The sequence below is a fragment of the Triticum urartu genome, chromosome 7 (assembly GCF_003073215.2).
Source record: "Triticum urartu cultivar G1812 chromosome 7, Tu2.1, whole genome shotgun sequence".
Lineage (NCBI taxonomy): Eukaryota > Viridiplantae > Streptophyta > Magnoliopsida > Poales > Poaceae > Triticum > Triticum urartu.
The window spans coordinates 462617352-462633757 of record NC_053028.1 but is presented as its reverse complement, the minus strand read 5'-3'; the positions used below and the strand labels follow the sequence as shown (position 1 = coordinate 462633757).

The following is a 16406-nucleotide window of genomic DNA, read 5'->3' as shown; positions in this document are numbered from 1 at the left end:
ATCTCCGTAGGGCTTCGCCTAAGCACTACGAAAACTATGACGGAGGATAAACTAGAGGGGACGGGGTTGCCGCCACACGGCTTGGTGTTTCTTGATATCTCTTTGGTGCTAGCCCTACCCCTCTATTTATATGTTGAGCCCTGTGGTCGAAACTTGGAGTAAAAGCCTCCTCAAAGTCGGTTTCACCCGAAAGGCAAGAGTCCTTCTCGGACTCCAGGGCTAGACGCCAGGGTTCCCGGCGTCTACCCCCTAGACGCCAGGGTTCCTGGCGTCTAGCCTCTGGTCTCCGCAAAACTTCCTTTTGCACTTTCCAAAAGCCCCGTGGGCTTTCCCCTTTGGCCCAGATAAAGTGTTCTCGTACCCAAACATTTCGGGAAACATCCGGAACCCCTTCTGGTGAATTCCGGAACCCTTCCGGAGATCAAGCACTACTATCCCATATATCAAACTTTATCTCCGGACCATTCCGGAGTTCCTCATCATGTCCGTGATCTCATCTCGGACTCCGAACAACATTCGGTCATCAACAAACATAACTCATATAGTACTATATCGTCAACGAACGTTAAGCGTGCGGACCCTACGGGTTCGAGAACTATGTAGACATGACCGAGACACCTCTCTGGTCAATAACCAATAGCAGGACCTGGATGCCCATATTGGCTCCTACATATTCTATGAAGATCTTTATCGGTCAGACCGCATAACAACATACGTTGTTCCCTTTGTCATCGATATGTTACTTGCCCGAGATTCGATCGTCGGTATCTCAATACCTAGTTCAATCTCGTTACCGGCAAGTCTCTTTACTCGTTCTGTAATACATCATCCCGCAACTAACTCATTAGTTGCAATGCTTGCAAGGCTTATAGTGATGTGCATTACCGAGTGGGCCCAGAGATACCTCTCCGACAATCGGAGTGACAAATCCTAATCTCGAAATATGCCAACCCAACAAGTACCTTCGGAGACACCTGTAGAGCACCTTTATAATCATCCAGTTACGTTGTGACGTTTGGTAGCACACAAAGTGTTCCTCCGGTAAACGGGAGTTGCATAATCTCATAGTCATAGGAACATGTATAAGTCATGAAGAAAGCAATAGCAACAAACTAAACGATCAAGTGCTATGCTAACGAAATGGGTCAAGTCAATCACATCATTCTCTAATGATGTGACCTCGTTAATCAAATGACAACTCATGTCTATGGCTAGGAAACTTAATCATCTTTGATTTAACGAGCTAGTCAAGTAGAGGCATACTAGTGACACTCTGTTTGTCTATGTATTCACACATGTATTATGTTTCCGGTTAATACAATTCTAGCATGAATAATAAACATTTATCATGGTATAAGGAAATAAATAATAACTTTATTATTGCCTCTAGGGCATATTTCCTTCAGTTCAGACGGTCGACGCCGACCCAGATCTAAGATCAAGGCGGCAAAGAAATTGGGCGACGGTAGTGCAGCACTCCCACAAGGCTTTCAGGGGGCGAGCAGATGAAGTTGGACGATGGCGGGCGCATCGCTCCCAACGGATCCAACGCAGGAGCGGCGTCATGGCGTGGATCTGGAGCAAAACGCGATGGCGGCGATGCTTCTCTGCCATGGCGGCTCGACTGGGTTCCTGCGCTGGAAAGGGAGAGAGAGACGAGGAAGGAGATAGACATGAGAAGATAAGAAGGAAGATGAAGGAGGAAAGGGAGGGAGAAGGCAGGGAAGAGGGCGGCGGTCACGAAGCTATATTGCCATGGCGGCTCGGCTGAGTTCCTGCGTGGAGGGAGGAGAGAGACGGGATAAGAAGAGGACTAGGGAGAGGGAGGAAGGGAGTGGAGAAGGTATAGAATGATAGAAGAGGGCGGCAACGCGAGGTTATCGGCGGCAGTTGGGCTCGCCGGCCGGAGGCGAGAGGAAGGCGGCGGAGATGGCATCCCAAGGAAGAGCTCGGCCTCTCCTCGCTCGCTCGGGCGCAGCGGCGGCTGCTGGCTGTAGCGGGCACATGCTCCCATTTTTTAGAAGAAACATTTTTTATTTCACTTTTATTTAGGGGAAAGCGTTCTTTATTTGACGGGCACGGGATGTCCTATGATTCAACCCATCCAGTTTACTATTCTCTTTATTGGGCCAGCTTTTGGTACTATAATTTTTTTATTGATTAATAGTATCATCTATTCCTAAAAAGAAAATTAGTAGTACCACCCCGCAAATATACACAGGATCTCACTAATTTATATATGGCCTTAAATAGACAACCAACAAGCCTCTTCAAAAATAATAAAAAACTGCGGGTGAGGTGTAGCTATAATCTGGCAATGACGGAAATAAACAAAACAAAGAATGAGGTGTGGGTATAATCCGACAATGAGAGACATATGCAAGTCAGTGGTTAGGTTAGTAAAATCTTGAACCACGTATTATATTTTTTCTCGTTGCAACACACGGTCCCTTTTGCTAGTAATAACTAGTAAAAATGCCCGTGCTTTGTAACGGGGCAAAAAGATAGCAGAATCTGCTTTGTGTGTGTCATTGCGCAACATTTCTTATATTCAATTCTGATTATCTCTTTTTCGGAGTATGAAGTGTGGATTTGAATAAGCCACCTTAACATCCTTCATCTGATTAAAGGGTACTTGTGCATGGAATAGTTTTTCAATCTTTTTTTTACTTTTCGAGAGAACATGAATATTTATTTATTTTAAAGTAACATATTTGAATTTTTTTATCATTTTTTAAATGGGATTTTTTACAATTCACATTTTTTTAAACATGATTTTTAAAAATAATTTTGATTTATATAATTTTTGAAAATATTCTTAAATACAAACATTTTTAAAAAATTGGTACATTTTTAGGACATATTGAATGACGAGGAGACACGAGCAGGCGGCGGCAGTGCTTGGCCCAAACAAAACACTTCATGCTCGTGTCTCCTCATCATTCTAGGGATACAAAGCACTTCATGTCGTGTTCTTTCACCATGGCCATCAGACTATATTTTTTAAAAGCGAACGGGCAACCAAACCGTTGCAGCTGTTACCGGTTGGACCGCCGGTTCATCGGTTTGTTTGTGACAAAAAAACCAAGTTAGTAAAAATAACCTTAGATCAAATGAGTACACATAATATGGGATGTAATATAAAAATAACCAAGCATAATTTATATGTACCCCACAGATTCAAAACAACAGAAAAATATGAATGGTCATTGCCGGCCAACTTTTTTGTATGCGAGAAGAGAAGGGCCATTGAATTAGACCATGTGCAAGTGCACGCACGCAACCGATGTTATTTATTTGGGCCATTTGCATTTCTGTCCCTAACTCGAACCACCTAATCAGATATACCCCTAATTCGAAAGCCTGCTCAAAAATGCCCCTCCGCCGTTACGTGCCCTTACAGAAATGCTCTTTTGCGCCGTTACCGTCCGGTCAAACAACTTTGACCGTTCTGAAAAAAATAGCAATTTTTTTTTAAAAAATCTAAAATTTTGTGAGATCGAAGATACTCATGTGCGCAAGGTGCGTGCAAATTATTGTGCTATTTGGACATTCCAGGAGCTCGTGGCGAGGAAAAACAGTTAATATGCACGCTTGTGAACAGTAAATTTGAAATAAAATAGCAAGAAAATTCAAAAAAATATGAAATTTTTGGCATCAAAGAGGCTTGGGTGCACAAGGTGCTTGCAAGTTTTTGTGATCAAATGACTTGCGAGGAGCTCTCGCAAGAAAAAACAAAATAGTCATTTTTTCCCAAGTTTTTTCCCGGGCCAGATTTTGTTTTTTTCTCCACAAGCCCCTCCAATGTCCAAACACAACAAAAATTGGCACGCAGCTTTTAGACCATAGCCTCTTTGATGCCAAAAAATTTCATATTTTTTTGAACTTTCTTGTTATTTTTTTGAATTTACTGTTCACAGGCTTACATATTTACTATTTTTCCTTTGACACGAGCTCCTGGAATGCCCAAACAGCACGAAAAATTGCACGCACCTTGCGAACCTGAGTATCTTTGATCTCACAAATTTTCAGATTTTTTAGATTTTTTTTGCTATTTTTTGGGGGCCGGTCAATGCCCTTTGACCGGCTTTGACCGGACGGTAACGGCGCAAAAGGGCATTTCTGTAAGGGCACGTAACGGCGGAGGGGCATTTTTGAGCAGGCTTTCGAATTAGGGGCAAATGTGAGTAGTGGGTTCGAGTTAGGGACACAGATGTAAAAGACCCTATTTATTTTAATTGCTCCCTTCTCGGCCCGTGCACATCCAGCAACAACATCGTTCTTTTTATTCTTTTCCTTTAATGCTCATACATAAGAGCAAATTTTATTCCTTCATATTTCTTTCATTTTTTGCTTTATAAGAGCCGAATTTACTCCTTTTAATCTCTTCCCTTTCCTTATGAGTGAAATAATTTCTTTCCTTTCTGCTTATATAAGAGCCGAGTTTTCTCCTTATTTTAATTTCTTCTCTTTCCTTATGAGTGGAATAATTCCTTTCCATTTTTCTTACATGAGAGCCGAATTTACTTCCTTTAATTCCTTCTCTTTCCTTATGAGTGGAATAATTTCTTTCCTTATTGCTTACATAAGAGCCGAGTTTACTCCTTTTAATTCCTTCTCTTTTCTTCCTGCTTGTATTCCGGGACCCACTCCTTGAGTTGGCTTATTGATTTCGAATCATACACATGTATAAATTGGTGGGACATGATGAAATTATCAAAATCGATGGCAGATTATATGACCCTCACTATTTTTATGTAAAGAACCCAGATAAGAGGTGGCCTTGTTGCCTCCAACTTTTCATTCCCTTTGAATCTTCTAACACAAAGGCCAGCCAGGTCACAGGGGCTGAGACATTTAAACTCACCTTCCCTTTAGTTGCCAATTTGATGGGAGGTATTGAATTAGGCTGTGTTTATGGCCAATTAAGATGCCACTGTCCATGAGCGATCAATTTAAAATCAAAAGTGATAACCTAGCTTCTAATATAAATAAAAATCCATTTCTTCTGTAGTTGGATACCCAAATTTAGCATACTGCACATTCATCTCTCTTATCGTTAGTGTTTGGTTCTGCAAAAATAGGTTCAGTATTAAAAATCAAGGCAGCTTCTCTGCACACAATTTCCTGGGAAGAGACAGCAAACCTTTGCATCACTCAAATGTCGCAGGTGACTTGTTTTAGTTCGGGATCTTGAAAAAGTCAAACCAACATACCTTTCCCGCTAACAGCCAGCAGTGGTAAGCATGTGCCGCTGGAGCCCTACCAACTTCCCTTGATCCCATTTACTGTCTCCTATCCACGGCGACAAAGGGAAAAAGGTTTCAGCGGACTTAGGCGGGCATCCACGTTCAGGTTTCAGAGGGAGAAGACTCACTGTCTGCTGCTAAGGTCAGGACCGTGGTCATCCATCTCCGCTTTGCTGGCCGATAAGATCATTCAGATTGACCAGCCAGCTGGGTACTCATCACCTTGCTCTGCTGAATCTGCTTGAGGCTGTCATTGGTGCTCGCGAGGTCTGCAGCCAGGCTCTGAAGTCCTCGATTTGCTGTTCGATTCACCACAGTGAGCAGGGAACAATGTCAGGAGAACAATGCCGCTTTCCGATCAAGGCGGTAGAATAAATCGAGATTATTTCGAAATAAAACGAACAACAGACTTCATGCATCTATGTGAAAAAAATTATAATCAGCAGGGAACATACTTATATTTGACAGAAGCCTCTCTAACCCGATTGAAATCACAAGCAGTAAAATTTTCTAAATTTGGTCTTCACAACTATAAAAAGAAGAAGAATAAATGTACACCATCATTTCAAATTCAAGACAATATTATCAAGGTTAAGAAAAATCGAATCACAACATAGTCCACTGCAATGAATTCTCAAAATATCTTGGAATTACTCTGCTTCGTGTTGTTTAGTATGCTTGTTCACCTTCCCATAGAGTGTCCTTTGATTCAGCTAGCTGGTGATTATTTTTAGTCCATAGTAGCAAATTCTTGTATATGCTCCATGCATGTAAAAAACAATGCACGGTGTTGTTTTTTTGTCTGTGAATCATGGGCACAGCCCATGACAACATAACTGAAGATATACTAAATGTTTTCTGGTTAACTCTTCAAATGACTAATCAATACGGTAAGTCCTTACTACCTCTGTTGGTGAGAAACGAATATCCCAGGCTATTTTCTCTACCAGTTCAGATCTCACAAAAGCAGTGAGTACGAAAAATATAGCAGAAGGGATAACCTGAAGTAGCTATTATCAACCATGCATCATGTATATCAGTTGCCCATTAATTAATGGGTAGTTCGTACAATGTGTAAAATTTCTATTGAAGTAATAAAAGTGATGGAAGACCTCAATTAGGTTCAACCCAGATTACTTACACATGCAATGCACTTGCCATCAATCGGGCTTAAAATTGGTTCACACGAGACGGAGATATGATTCTAGGGTGGATGCAGTAGTAGGGCTCTCTTGAATCTGGATGATGTGCCGGTCAGGTGTGGCACTGAAGGAGATATGTGAGTTCTTAATATAATCATGAAATATAGGAAGCTCTTAATATAATCATGAAAAATAGGAAGCTTTAGTTCACAGGACCAAATTGGATCTTATAGGCCGATCGATCGGCACAACCAAGACAGTTGTTAAATTAACAACAAAATTGAAGGTCATGGCTTTGTTGGAGCAAAGGGCTAATCTCCACATCTTGAATATGTGGGAACCAGATTAGGATGACAATGTTGACAACATCCTACAAATTCAATACTTCATTTTTCTGTGATCAATGCAGATGTCTTCTATCACTCTATAGGCTTCTGGCTACTTATTGGCAGCAATAGTAGGTTGGTGAGCAACTGAGCCTGCTTCCTTGTTTAAATATTCGGACCAGCAATGGAAAGGCTGAACAAGTATACTTATATAATACTAACAACCTGTCAGTACCAGGGTAATATTTGTTGGTGAAGATGCCTGAAAACCAAAGTTGAGAGTCTAGCTTGTTTCCACTTGCATCATCTGTGTGGAGGTCATGGCTTTCCTCACAGCGGAACAAGACTAAACTCCACACCTTCAACCAACCACAGAGAGGTAGTTAGGAAAGGTTAGGCAGATGCAAATGAGGTTACAGTACATTAGGAAAATTGACTGCTACAACGGACTTGCTATTTTGAAACTTATGTTCAGGACTGTATATGCCAATATTTTCAGATCATGTGCAGCCTCTTCAAATTGGTAATCTCGTTGACATGATCTGTGAAAGAGTCCTGCAGGCACAAATTATTGATGCAGTAGTAAGCTAATCAAGTTTTGTCCAGCCCGTGGATGCGTCGTCGATGTTGCCGCTGCTATTGCCGGCTTCCGAAGTATAGCAAAAGAATCTGCGTCATGCAAGTTGTGACTCGCACAATCTTGCCGGGAAGCTTGGGAGCAGCATCATGAACCGCAGTGTGATGATAGTCTACCTGATGGATAACCTCAGGGTGCAGTCGGGGTGCTTGTGACGTGCTCCATCTCCTACTCGTCAAAATCGCCGCACTGCTCCTACGCCGACTGAGCGGAGGCAGAGGGGGAGGAGGAACACGTCAACGAGCAGCAAGAAATTGAAATCGAAGCAGGCCAAATTGGCGGAGGGAGGCGGGCAGGCGCAGATCTCGCGGCCCGGCGGCTCACCTTGTCATGCACTGCCGCCGCCTCGTCGTCCGGCTATCCGGGGTGTCCGGGCTATCTGCCGCGGGCTTCTCGGACGGCGGTGCCGCTAGGGCCTTCCTCGGCTGGCGCCGGCCCCATGAGGGGATCTCTGGCCGCGCCTGCTCCTACTGACTGGCCCGCACGATGGACTACAGTTCCGCGAGAATGGCAGCCACCTCCAGCTCACGCTCATCGAACTCCTCTCGCGTGCGTCCGCTCCCAGCTGACGCGGCCGTCTTGGATCTCGCCGAGAGAGCGAGGGATTGGGTGTAGCTCTGGGGGCGATGGAGAGTGCGCAGTGGAGCAGACAGAGGATTGCAAAAGTTCCGCCACGATGAACTCCCAGAACAGGCCCATTAGCCCTCGATGTGGCCCAGGGTGTCTGCGGGCAAGCGAGCAGGTGCGACGTTCGATGCAGAGGACGTGCTTCCTCGAATTAGTACCACCTTGCGTACCTTTACTCCATCGTTAAGGAAATCGTTAACTGATAGCTGCTCGGTTGGCTAGTGAGTAGGGAATTAATCAGCTAATCGGCAAGTTAATCGGCCATTTAATCAATTAATCGGAGGATTTTTTCGTTTATCGGCTACTCGATAACCCTATAAATAGGGATTAATCGGTAAGTTAACTGATTAATTGGATGAATTCTTCAACAGGGCTCTACTCCTAATGTCTTAGTTGATAGTCGGTGTTCTGGGTTTTATTTTCATCCCACTTACTATGGTCTTTTTTGGTATTTTTTGATACTTGCTCTCATCTCCCGCTCAGCCACAAAAAACCGAAGAAAACCCCGCGATCGAGTGCAGCACACTTCCAACCTCCCGTCGCAATTATCTGACACGATCGAAAATAAACCACCGAAAACAAACTGGCGAAAATTAACAGCGAAAAAAAACCTACGCTCCTCTCGATCCGCTCGACGCACTCCTCTCGATCCACCCCTCCCGCTGGGGCCTTTCTCTCTTTCCCTCCTTCCCCGCTCCACCGCCACCGGCCCATCTCCCGCCCCGTCGCCGCCGCCCCATCTCCCACCCCGCCGCCGCCGCCCCATATCCCGCTCTGCCACCGCCCCTACTGCTCCACCGAACCGACCTCTTCTTCGAGCATGAGCCGCTCCTCTCCCTGACACCCTCGTACTCACTAGGGTTTCGTGCGCCGCCGCCGCCGCCGGTCCTCTCCAACACTGCGACGGGCTTCACGGCCTACTTCGACCTCGGGCCTTAATGCTTTCTCTGCTTCTGTGTCGACCTTCTATTCAGCGAGGAGGACGTACATCAGGCAGCGGGTGACGCGCGGTGGCTGCGCAAATTCCTCTGCGGCGGAGATCTCCAGGATGGGTGCTTGTCTTCTCAGAAGAAGGAGATGATGAAGGATGCAGAGAAGGAAGGCAACGTGGTGTGTTCTTGCTGCAAAGTTCTCGTACATATTTTTCTTCTTGGTAGGAAGGCAACGTGGTGTGTTCTTGATGATGATCGAAGAAGATCTGCTGGCTGCTGTTCAAGGGACGATAGCCAAAGAAGAAGAAGATGATTGCTATGTTCTGAGAAATCAAGATTCTGGAAGACCACGAAGAGGAATAAGACAAGCAGGCACATGTGTACCGTCACGAGCAGCAAAACGAAGAGTAAACCCAAGAATATCAAGGGGGGATTATGTTGGCTGCCGTGGAGGACGAGATGCAAGGGTGCTCCGGCAGCGGCTGCAGCAGCGTGACAGATCAAGCGAGCTAGGTTGTGCCATCTCTGGTCCTCTCTCTTCAAATGGTCGACACCGGGTGCTTACGATCGACGTGACGGCGGCGGTGCAAGAGCATGGCATAGCTGGTCTGAGAGTGGCGATGGACTCACTGCCCGCTGCTACTATATCATCCAAAGTAGTGGCAGGGCGCAGCGGCACGAACGGCTCAGCCTCTGCCTTGTTCATCCCATTACAACGGAGGCGCTTTAATTACTGACACATATGTTCTTATTATGCAACTGCAGGTGATTTCTCATCTTTCAACTCGGTCTATTTTACTTGTCATACATGGAGAGAGTTTATACAATGTTAGATGAAGAGTTGGCGGTGCCACGGTGCCAAGGTTTGCTTCTCAAAACTGATAAGATCACATGATGCTTTTATATGCTTATTATTAAATCACAGGCAAATAACCCACTTCAACCTGCGTGATAATTATGTAGTGAACAGAGCTTTTGTGTGAATAAACTACCCAACTTTGTCAAGTGACTTAATGGAGCAAGTCTTTAATTTGTAACTAGCTGTTGTTCAGAATTGAACTAGCGCTTCATACAGAACAATTTTGAGAGCAACTCCCCACAAAAAAATACATCAACTATAATTGTTGGAATCCTGAAGGTAGTTCCATCGAAGTTTGTGAGTATATTTGCAAACCTCTGTCTACCTATGAATACTATTATCGAGATAGTTTAAACCATGTTGTTGGCCTGCTACAATGCTCAATGGTTTACCCTTGCTCAGATCAATTCTGGTGTGTTTGTAATGGGAATGTGGGATGATGTATGAAGAGATAAAGAAAGTTATGCTCGCGGAATATGAGTATGTAGTAACAGTTCTCTGTTATGGTTCGCGACAATTGTTCTGGTACATCTCATTGGTAGTTTATATGTAATGCAATGCCGTTTTATAATTATCATGCTAAAAAGTAATGTTACATTAGACATTTCAACATAAATGAGTTGGACAACTGAGCCCACAATATATAACTATGTATATTGGGACACAACGTTTTGCCTCTGTGTCCAGATGAGCCGGTCATTCATCAGTTGGAATCCGCGCCAAAGAGTTTCAGTGGTGTTGATGTTCGCCAGTAGTCCAGTACATCGAGTATAGAACAACCATGTATGCTGCAGGTGGTTACGGCGTACAGCGGATCTGACAGAACTATTTTGAATCTCGGTGGCTCTGTATCAGGGTCTTCCTGTACTGATGGTTGAAAGATTTCCATGTGGTATGTGATATGGTACAGATTTTTCGTTTCCTCGTAACTGTGATCAGATAATCATGGATGACGAAAGGCAAACAGATTCCTTGCCTTCCAATTTATCAGTCTTCAGTTACGCTCACGTACCGAGTGAATAGATTGCAATGTTCTGTACTTCTTATTTCTAATTGATTTCATTCTCTAATGGTTGCATTAACTTGCCAAACATTTCATCTGTCGGATGCATGGGAGGGGATATGCATCCGTCTATGGTGGCAGTGGAACAGTCCTCACTGTAAGTGATCTTAGATAGGGATGAGGTTAGCAACGAGGGCGAAAGATGATGAGGCTCCAGAATCTAGAGAGTTGTTGTGAAAGCTGATCCACAAGCACCAGGGTTTGTTATAAAAGGAAAACTCTCTCGACCCGGATGGAAATAATATTCCTGGTAGGTACTGTTGAGAGATGATAAGCTAGCTTACAGCTGAATATTGCACTGTTCCATAGTTTTCCGGACTACGGATGTTGTCGATGAGCAGTATGTTTTCTAATGTATGTTGTCAGCCAGGTCTGCCACATGTCGTCGCATCGCTAGCGAGGTTTGCCTGCGCCGTAGAAAGGGGGGAGGGGTGTATAGAGGGATGGTCTAGGTGGCGGCTTGGGTGGGGATGGTGGTGGTGGTGGTGGGTGGGTGGGGGGTGGGGGTTAGCCCCGTTGCGTCTGTCTGGTAGACAACTTGAAGTATTTAGAGATATAATGCACTATCTGGAATCGATACACATTCCTGTGCCACTGTTTCTCGGGGTAGCCCTCTAATTAGCAAGTGTTTTGTCATGTGTGTGTGATTATGACAGAAATTTGAACAGTGTGTCGATTTATCTCATAAATAAGTATTCACTCTTACAGCACCACCATGCATGTTTTTTCACGTTTTCAACAGTTCATCTTTCAATTTTGATTTCCATAACCATGCATATATGGTGTATTGAATCAGCAAATGATATTTAAGTGCTTATTAGTTGTTGTATGAACATTTTCAGCTTTCATTAGCCCAATCGGTGCTTTGCACCGATGCTTTCCTTTGTAGCCGGCAGACAACTCAGACAAATGCATCATTATCATTTTGTTTTGATGGTTTTGTCAAAAAAATCAAATGAATTGATCCTGTTTTTCTATGTGCAGAATTGCCTGAGATGGTTAGTGATAGTGAAAGTTATGATGACAGATAATTACTCCTCCAAGAAGAAGAATCAGAAGAGGTATACTAATGTCACTTTGTTTAAAATCTCTCCATACATATATCCTATATCACTAAGCTCCCTGGGGAAAAATCGCTCAGGAGCGATTCAGGCATCGATTGACCTGGACTCCGATTTTGACCTGGTCGTCCGCTTTGTGCCAGCTGGCTATTTGTGGGCCTTTTTCGTCAGTGGTAAGGTGACATGGGCCGCGTTTGTCAGTGGCTGAGGAAAGGCGGTTCGAGCCTGACGTGGTCGTCGATGAGGAGCTTTTGGATGTCACCGGCGCCGGCAATCCTCGAGGGCAAAGGCTGCGACAAGCGGCGGCGGCGGAGCTTGGGCAGCAACAATCCGAGCATGATGAGGTCAGAGTTCGCTATCAAATCCGCTACATTTATCTTGGATCCATGCCCAGCGTCTCAAACTGGCTAGCAATTTATTCAAAGGATGGGCGAAATCACGTCACCTCAGCTTGCGATGCATTTGCCTGCTAGGAATTGGGATCGATCAATTCTTTGCTCCGTTTCTATTCAGATTTTCATGTCTTGATTGATTTTGCAAATTTTCCTCTTTGTAGCCACCGCGTGAAATGAACCTAGCATTGTGCATGGTCGCAGGAGTCTCTGCAAGTTACTTGCTTGTTGATTCTGCATATTGGAATAATAAGTAACTACTTTGTGAAGTTCTTCTAATTTCGAATGTTATAGACAGCTAGAAAGACAGCCCATTGTACAAGTTGTCTATATCGATATATAGAGATGATATGGAGAGCCGCTACAGATAGATACTATCTAGACTATTGTACTTGCCTTTATTGCTGCAGGTCGAAGGCGTCGTAGTGGTGCATTGGAGCTGGAGGAGGCGGCGGGCCAGTGCTGTTTGTGCTCAAGACGTACGAGATGGTGGACAGCCCATCGACGGAAGCAGCGGTCTGGTGGAGTGACGCGTTGGACACGACCTTCATGGTTTGGTGCTCGCTGGAGTTTGCATCTTCAAGCACATAAATTTCTCCAGTTTCATCCATGAGCTCCCCCCACCCCCTCTCTTACTGAATCCCTACGCACCCCAAGCAATCTCGGTCAAGTTTGTGCGGATTTGGGGTTTAAGATCTGTGCATGTGCGGGGAATTTATTAGTAGGAGTTGGTCTGGGTTTTATTTGTCAGATTTACTGGAGAATTTGGCATTAGATTTTGATCTTGGGTGGGGGCGAGGGTCCTCAAATGTCTACACTGTTGTGGTGAAATGCTACTCCATTTTTACTAAAAATCATTTAGGATGCTGATTTTCTTAGTTGGTCTTGATTGCAGTTAAATGCCAAAAATCAGGACTCGGTATGGTGCCAAAATATGTTCATAATTTTGTGCGCTGGGCTGGTGGGATGCTATGTGAATCACTACATTCTTACTCCTTTGGTTCGCCGGGGGTTCGGATTGCATTGACCACATTCAGATTTTTCCTAGAGATTCAGGCTGGCAACCAAAGATGTCCAGCCTTGATGGCTTGTGATATATTATCATGTTTAGGATAGACGAAAATGAGATTGCAAAGGTACATTCTTTTCCTGCATAAACTAAATAGTGTTACAAATGGTGATAAACATGGGTAGTTTTCACTTCTTTATTACTGCTGAATCATGACATAAAATGCATGTTTCTTGTTGTATACCTTCAGTGTGAATTATTACGTGATGTACCTTGTCATTAACTTTCTTTATTTAGGACTAATTTTGTTTCATATTCATACTAAAACTTTTCTCAGGATACTAAAATTTACCCTTGCACTCAATTTTTCTAGAGCTAATAAAATATCTCGTTTTAGTGAAATTTGACTTTTACTAATTTTTTTGTCAAGATACTCAGTTTTCTTGTGTTAAAATGTATCTTCTTACTGAAATTTTATAGGAACGAAGAGCTCAAGATTTTGTTTTGTTCATGAAGATGCATAATCAAGAGGAACCACAAGGATTCCTAAGAACAGAGGTGCAGCAACATCACTTAACCTTTTCATGTTACTCTAGATGATTTATCATCCTTGCTTGCCCCTCCCGACAAGGATTCATATCAAGAGTTCAATACTTGTTGGGGGTTCCTCGCAATGCACGCACAGAGAGGCATAACTTCTTTGCTTCCCCCACCATCTCTGCAATAATATGGCGTGCATGTGCAAAAAGAAGGATCTGATGGTCTACTAAGGGCTTATAGGAATGAAGAGCGGCTTATCTTCTTTACGTGTTTATCTGGTAAATATTCATCTGTCAGGCAATACAAATCGTATGGTTACAAGTTCAACAACAACATGGGGAGCGCTGGCGTGGTAGTCCGGCGGTAGAGGGATGGCTGGGCAGCAGCCTACCGAGGAGTTGGAGGGAGGGCTTGATTGGACCACATCTGTCCACGAGGGCTCGTTGGTGGGCTAATCAAGAAGGGGGGAGGGGCTGGGTGTATCTGTGTTGCGCGGTTCCGGCTGGTGTGCTCCTCGGCGGCGTCCTGGACAGGTGGATGTGTGGGCGGCTGCGTGTGTGTGTGTGCTTCGGCGGTGCGTGGTGAGGTAGCGGGGTGGCCAGCGCGGTGCCCTGGTGAGCAGGTGGTTAGATCCGGACGGATTTGGCCATGGTGGCTCGACGTTGGACTTGCTGGTGCATGTATGGTTTATAATCTGTCCGGACGGAAGATTGTAGTTTGTGTATAGTTTATAATCTGAGGAAATGTTTGCCGTCTGTGTTAACCTTCAGTCTTGTACTGCTGAAGATTGTAGTTTGTGTTGTATCATATGTGGACATGTTCTTTACTTCAATCTAGACTTACGTGCCTTTGTGTTAAGTTGTCTTACATCTCAAGTTTTGTATTTTCATGTTTCATGAATTATGTGGGTATGTGGCAGCCCACATAATACCACATACAGTATGTGGACAGCCCACTTAATCCCACTTAAATAAGTGGACATATGTGGCAGGAAGTGGGCACCTGCAGGTTGTCCCACCTACAAGCTGAGTGGAAGAGAGTTCGTATTTGCCGTTGTATGATGAAAACTGGATGCCACCATGCTTAACGTGTATTTCTAAATAAAAAGAATAATTTGATCAATCTGTTCTTATTTCTATTATTCGGTGACAACTCATGGTTATTCAGATCGATTTTGCCCGTAGCAACACACGGGCCTGACGATGAAGAAACTTTAGCTAATTCTGATATCGAGATCCTGGAGAATCCATCTGACGTAGTCAAAGACAAACGTCCTGCCCCAATCACTATCATACCCACGGACCAACGTGAATTACTTGCCGGCCTCTGCAACTACATCATGTCTATCGATGATGACGGGTGTTTGGAGTAAGTATCATGTATCAATATTTAATGTGTGGATTTATAATATTTTTCTTCTTATCATCCAATTTATAGGAAGGTATGGGTCCGGAGCTCGACACCCGATCCAATGGGCTTAAGTCTTAAGAAACTTCAGTGCATACTTAACATGGAGCAGACCATGGACAATGACTGCTTCAACACATCCGTGCGTATGCTGGCATGTGACGGGGGAGTATTGTTCATAGACCCTCCCGTGCACTACATGGATCTACGATTTTGTGTAAATTATCTTAACTCTTCATTCTATGTGTCATTACTATCAACATGTTGAAACAATATTTCTTTTTTTACTTAGTCCATGATGCTAGAGTCAACACGAGGTCAGAAGTTTTGCGAGAAGGAAACTATCCAGAGGTTGGCAACATTATTTGATACCTGGCCTGAGATGGACAACGACATCTCATCGTGCAACAAGGTAAGTAAAGTATTTTGTCCATTGTTATCATGGTTTATTGTTGTTTCTAATACCTCCACTTGTAGATTTATCTTCCCTATGCATCCATCGGCCGATACATTTTGTACGTCATCGACAAAGAGGCACGTCGTCTATATATTATGGATCCTATTCAAACATCACAATCGTTAGAGGAGAAAAATTGAGGCATGCACTGAAATTAAAAAGTTTTGCAAGGGATTTCAAAGAAGCACTCGAAATAAAGCTGCCTGGTTGGAATTATGATCTATCTAAATGGCAACGTTTATTTCCGTCCGGCATTCCAACGAGAATAGATGGGTAATGAATTCATAACAAAAACAATTACTTTTGTTATTACTGAAAGATCGTGGATATCGCCTAGAGGGGGGGGGGTGAATAGGCGTTTTAAAATAATTACGATTTAGGCTTGAACAAATGCGGAATAAACCTAGCGGTTAATATGTCAAGCACAAAACCTAAAACAACTAGACTCACCTATGTGCACCAACAACTTATGCTAAGCAAGATAAGCAACTATATGATAGCAAGATATATGACAAGAAACAATATGGCTATCACAAAGTAAAGTGCGTGAGTAAAGGGGCTCGGGTAAGAGATAACCAAGGCACGCAGAGACGATGATGTATCCCGAAGTTCACACCCTTGCAGATGCTAATCTCCGTTTGGAGCGGTGTGGAGGCACAATGCTCCCCAAGAAGCCACTAGGGCCACCGTAATCTCCTCACGCCC

At 43.9% G+C, this 16406-nt stretch overlaps 1 protein-coding gene and 1 long non-coding RNA gene across 27 annotated transcripts; one reads left to right on the top strand and one right to left on the bottom strand.

The window, feature by feature from the left end:
* Nucleotides 1-2857: 2857 nt before the first annotated feature.
* LOC125524617 lies at nucleotides 2858-8088 on the bottom strand. 17 transcript variants are annotated; one of them, XR_007290882.1, is made up of 5 exons: nucleotides 7679-8088; nucleotides 5705-7558; nucleotides 5378-5548; nucleotides 5217-5295; nucleotides 2858-5072 (listed from the first exon to the last, which is right to left on the bottom strand). XR_007290882.1 is itself a non-coding variant. In XM_048689659.1 (4 exons), the coding sequence occupies exons 1-4, from the start codon at nucleotides 7684-7686 to the stop codon at nucleotides 5436-5438; spliced, it is 333 nt and encodes a 110-aa protein (XP_048545616.1). In that variant the 5' UTR covers nucleotides 7687-8088; the 3' UTR covers nucleotides 5067-5435. The 17 variants fall into 17 exon arrangements, 1 of the variants encoding a protein (XP_048545616.1); XR_007290881.1 differs by having other exon boundaries at nucleotides 5067-5127; XR_007290878.1 differs by having other exon boundaries at nucleotides 5067-5548; nucleotides 5705-6515; nucleotides 6953-7076; nucleotides 7168-7558.
* A 506-nt stretch (nucleotides 8089-8594) lies between these two features.
* On the top strand, nucleotides 8595-14695 carry LOC125520932. Of its 10 annotated transcripts, none has more exons than XR_007288908.1 (7): nucleotides 8595-9091; nucleotides 9139-11085; nucleotides 11820-11896; nucleotides 12040-12240; nucleotides 12699-13424; nucleotides 13778-13855; nucleotides 14135-14695. It is a non-coding gene; the product is annotated as an uncharacterized LOC125520932 (long non-coding RNA). The 10 variants fall into 10 exon arrangements; XR_007288915.1 differs by having other exon boundaries at nucleotides 8598-9091; nucleotides 9139-9678; nucleotides 10460-11085; nucleotides 13778-14695; XR_007288910.1 differs by having other exon boundaries at nucleotides 8598-9091; nucleotides 9139-9776; nucleotides 10460-11085; nucleotides 13778-14695.
* The last annotated feature ends 1711 nt before the right edge of the window (nucleotides 14696-16406 follow it).

Coding starts and splice junctions, on each gene's coding strand:
- LOC125524617 (XM_048689659.1), bottom strand. Junction 7,077..7,470: donor ACCCTGAGGTTATCCATCAG/GTAGACTATCAT, acceptor GGTTGGTTGAAG/GTGTGGAGTTTAGTCTTGTT. Junction 5,549..6,952: donor CACCAACAAATATTACCCTG/GTACTGACAGGT, acceptor TGAATCGAACAG/CAAATCGAGGACTTCAGAGC.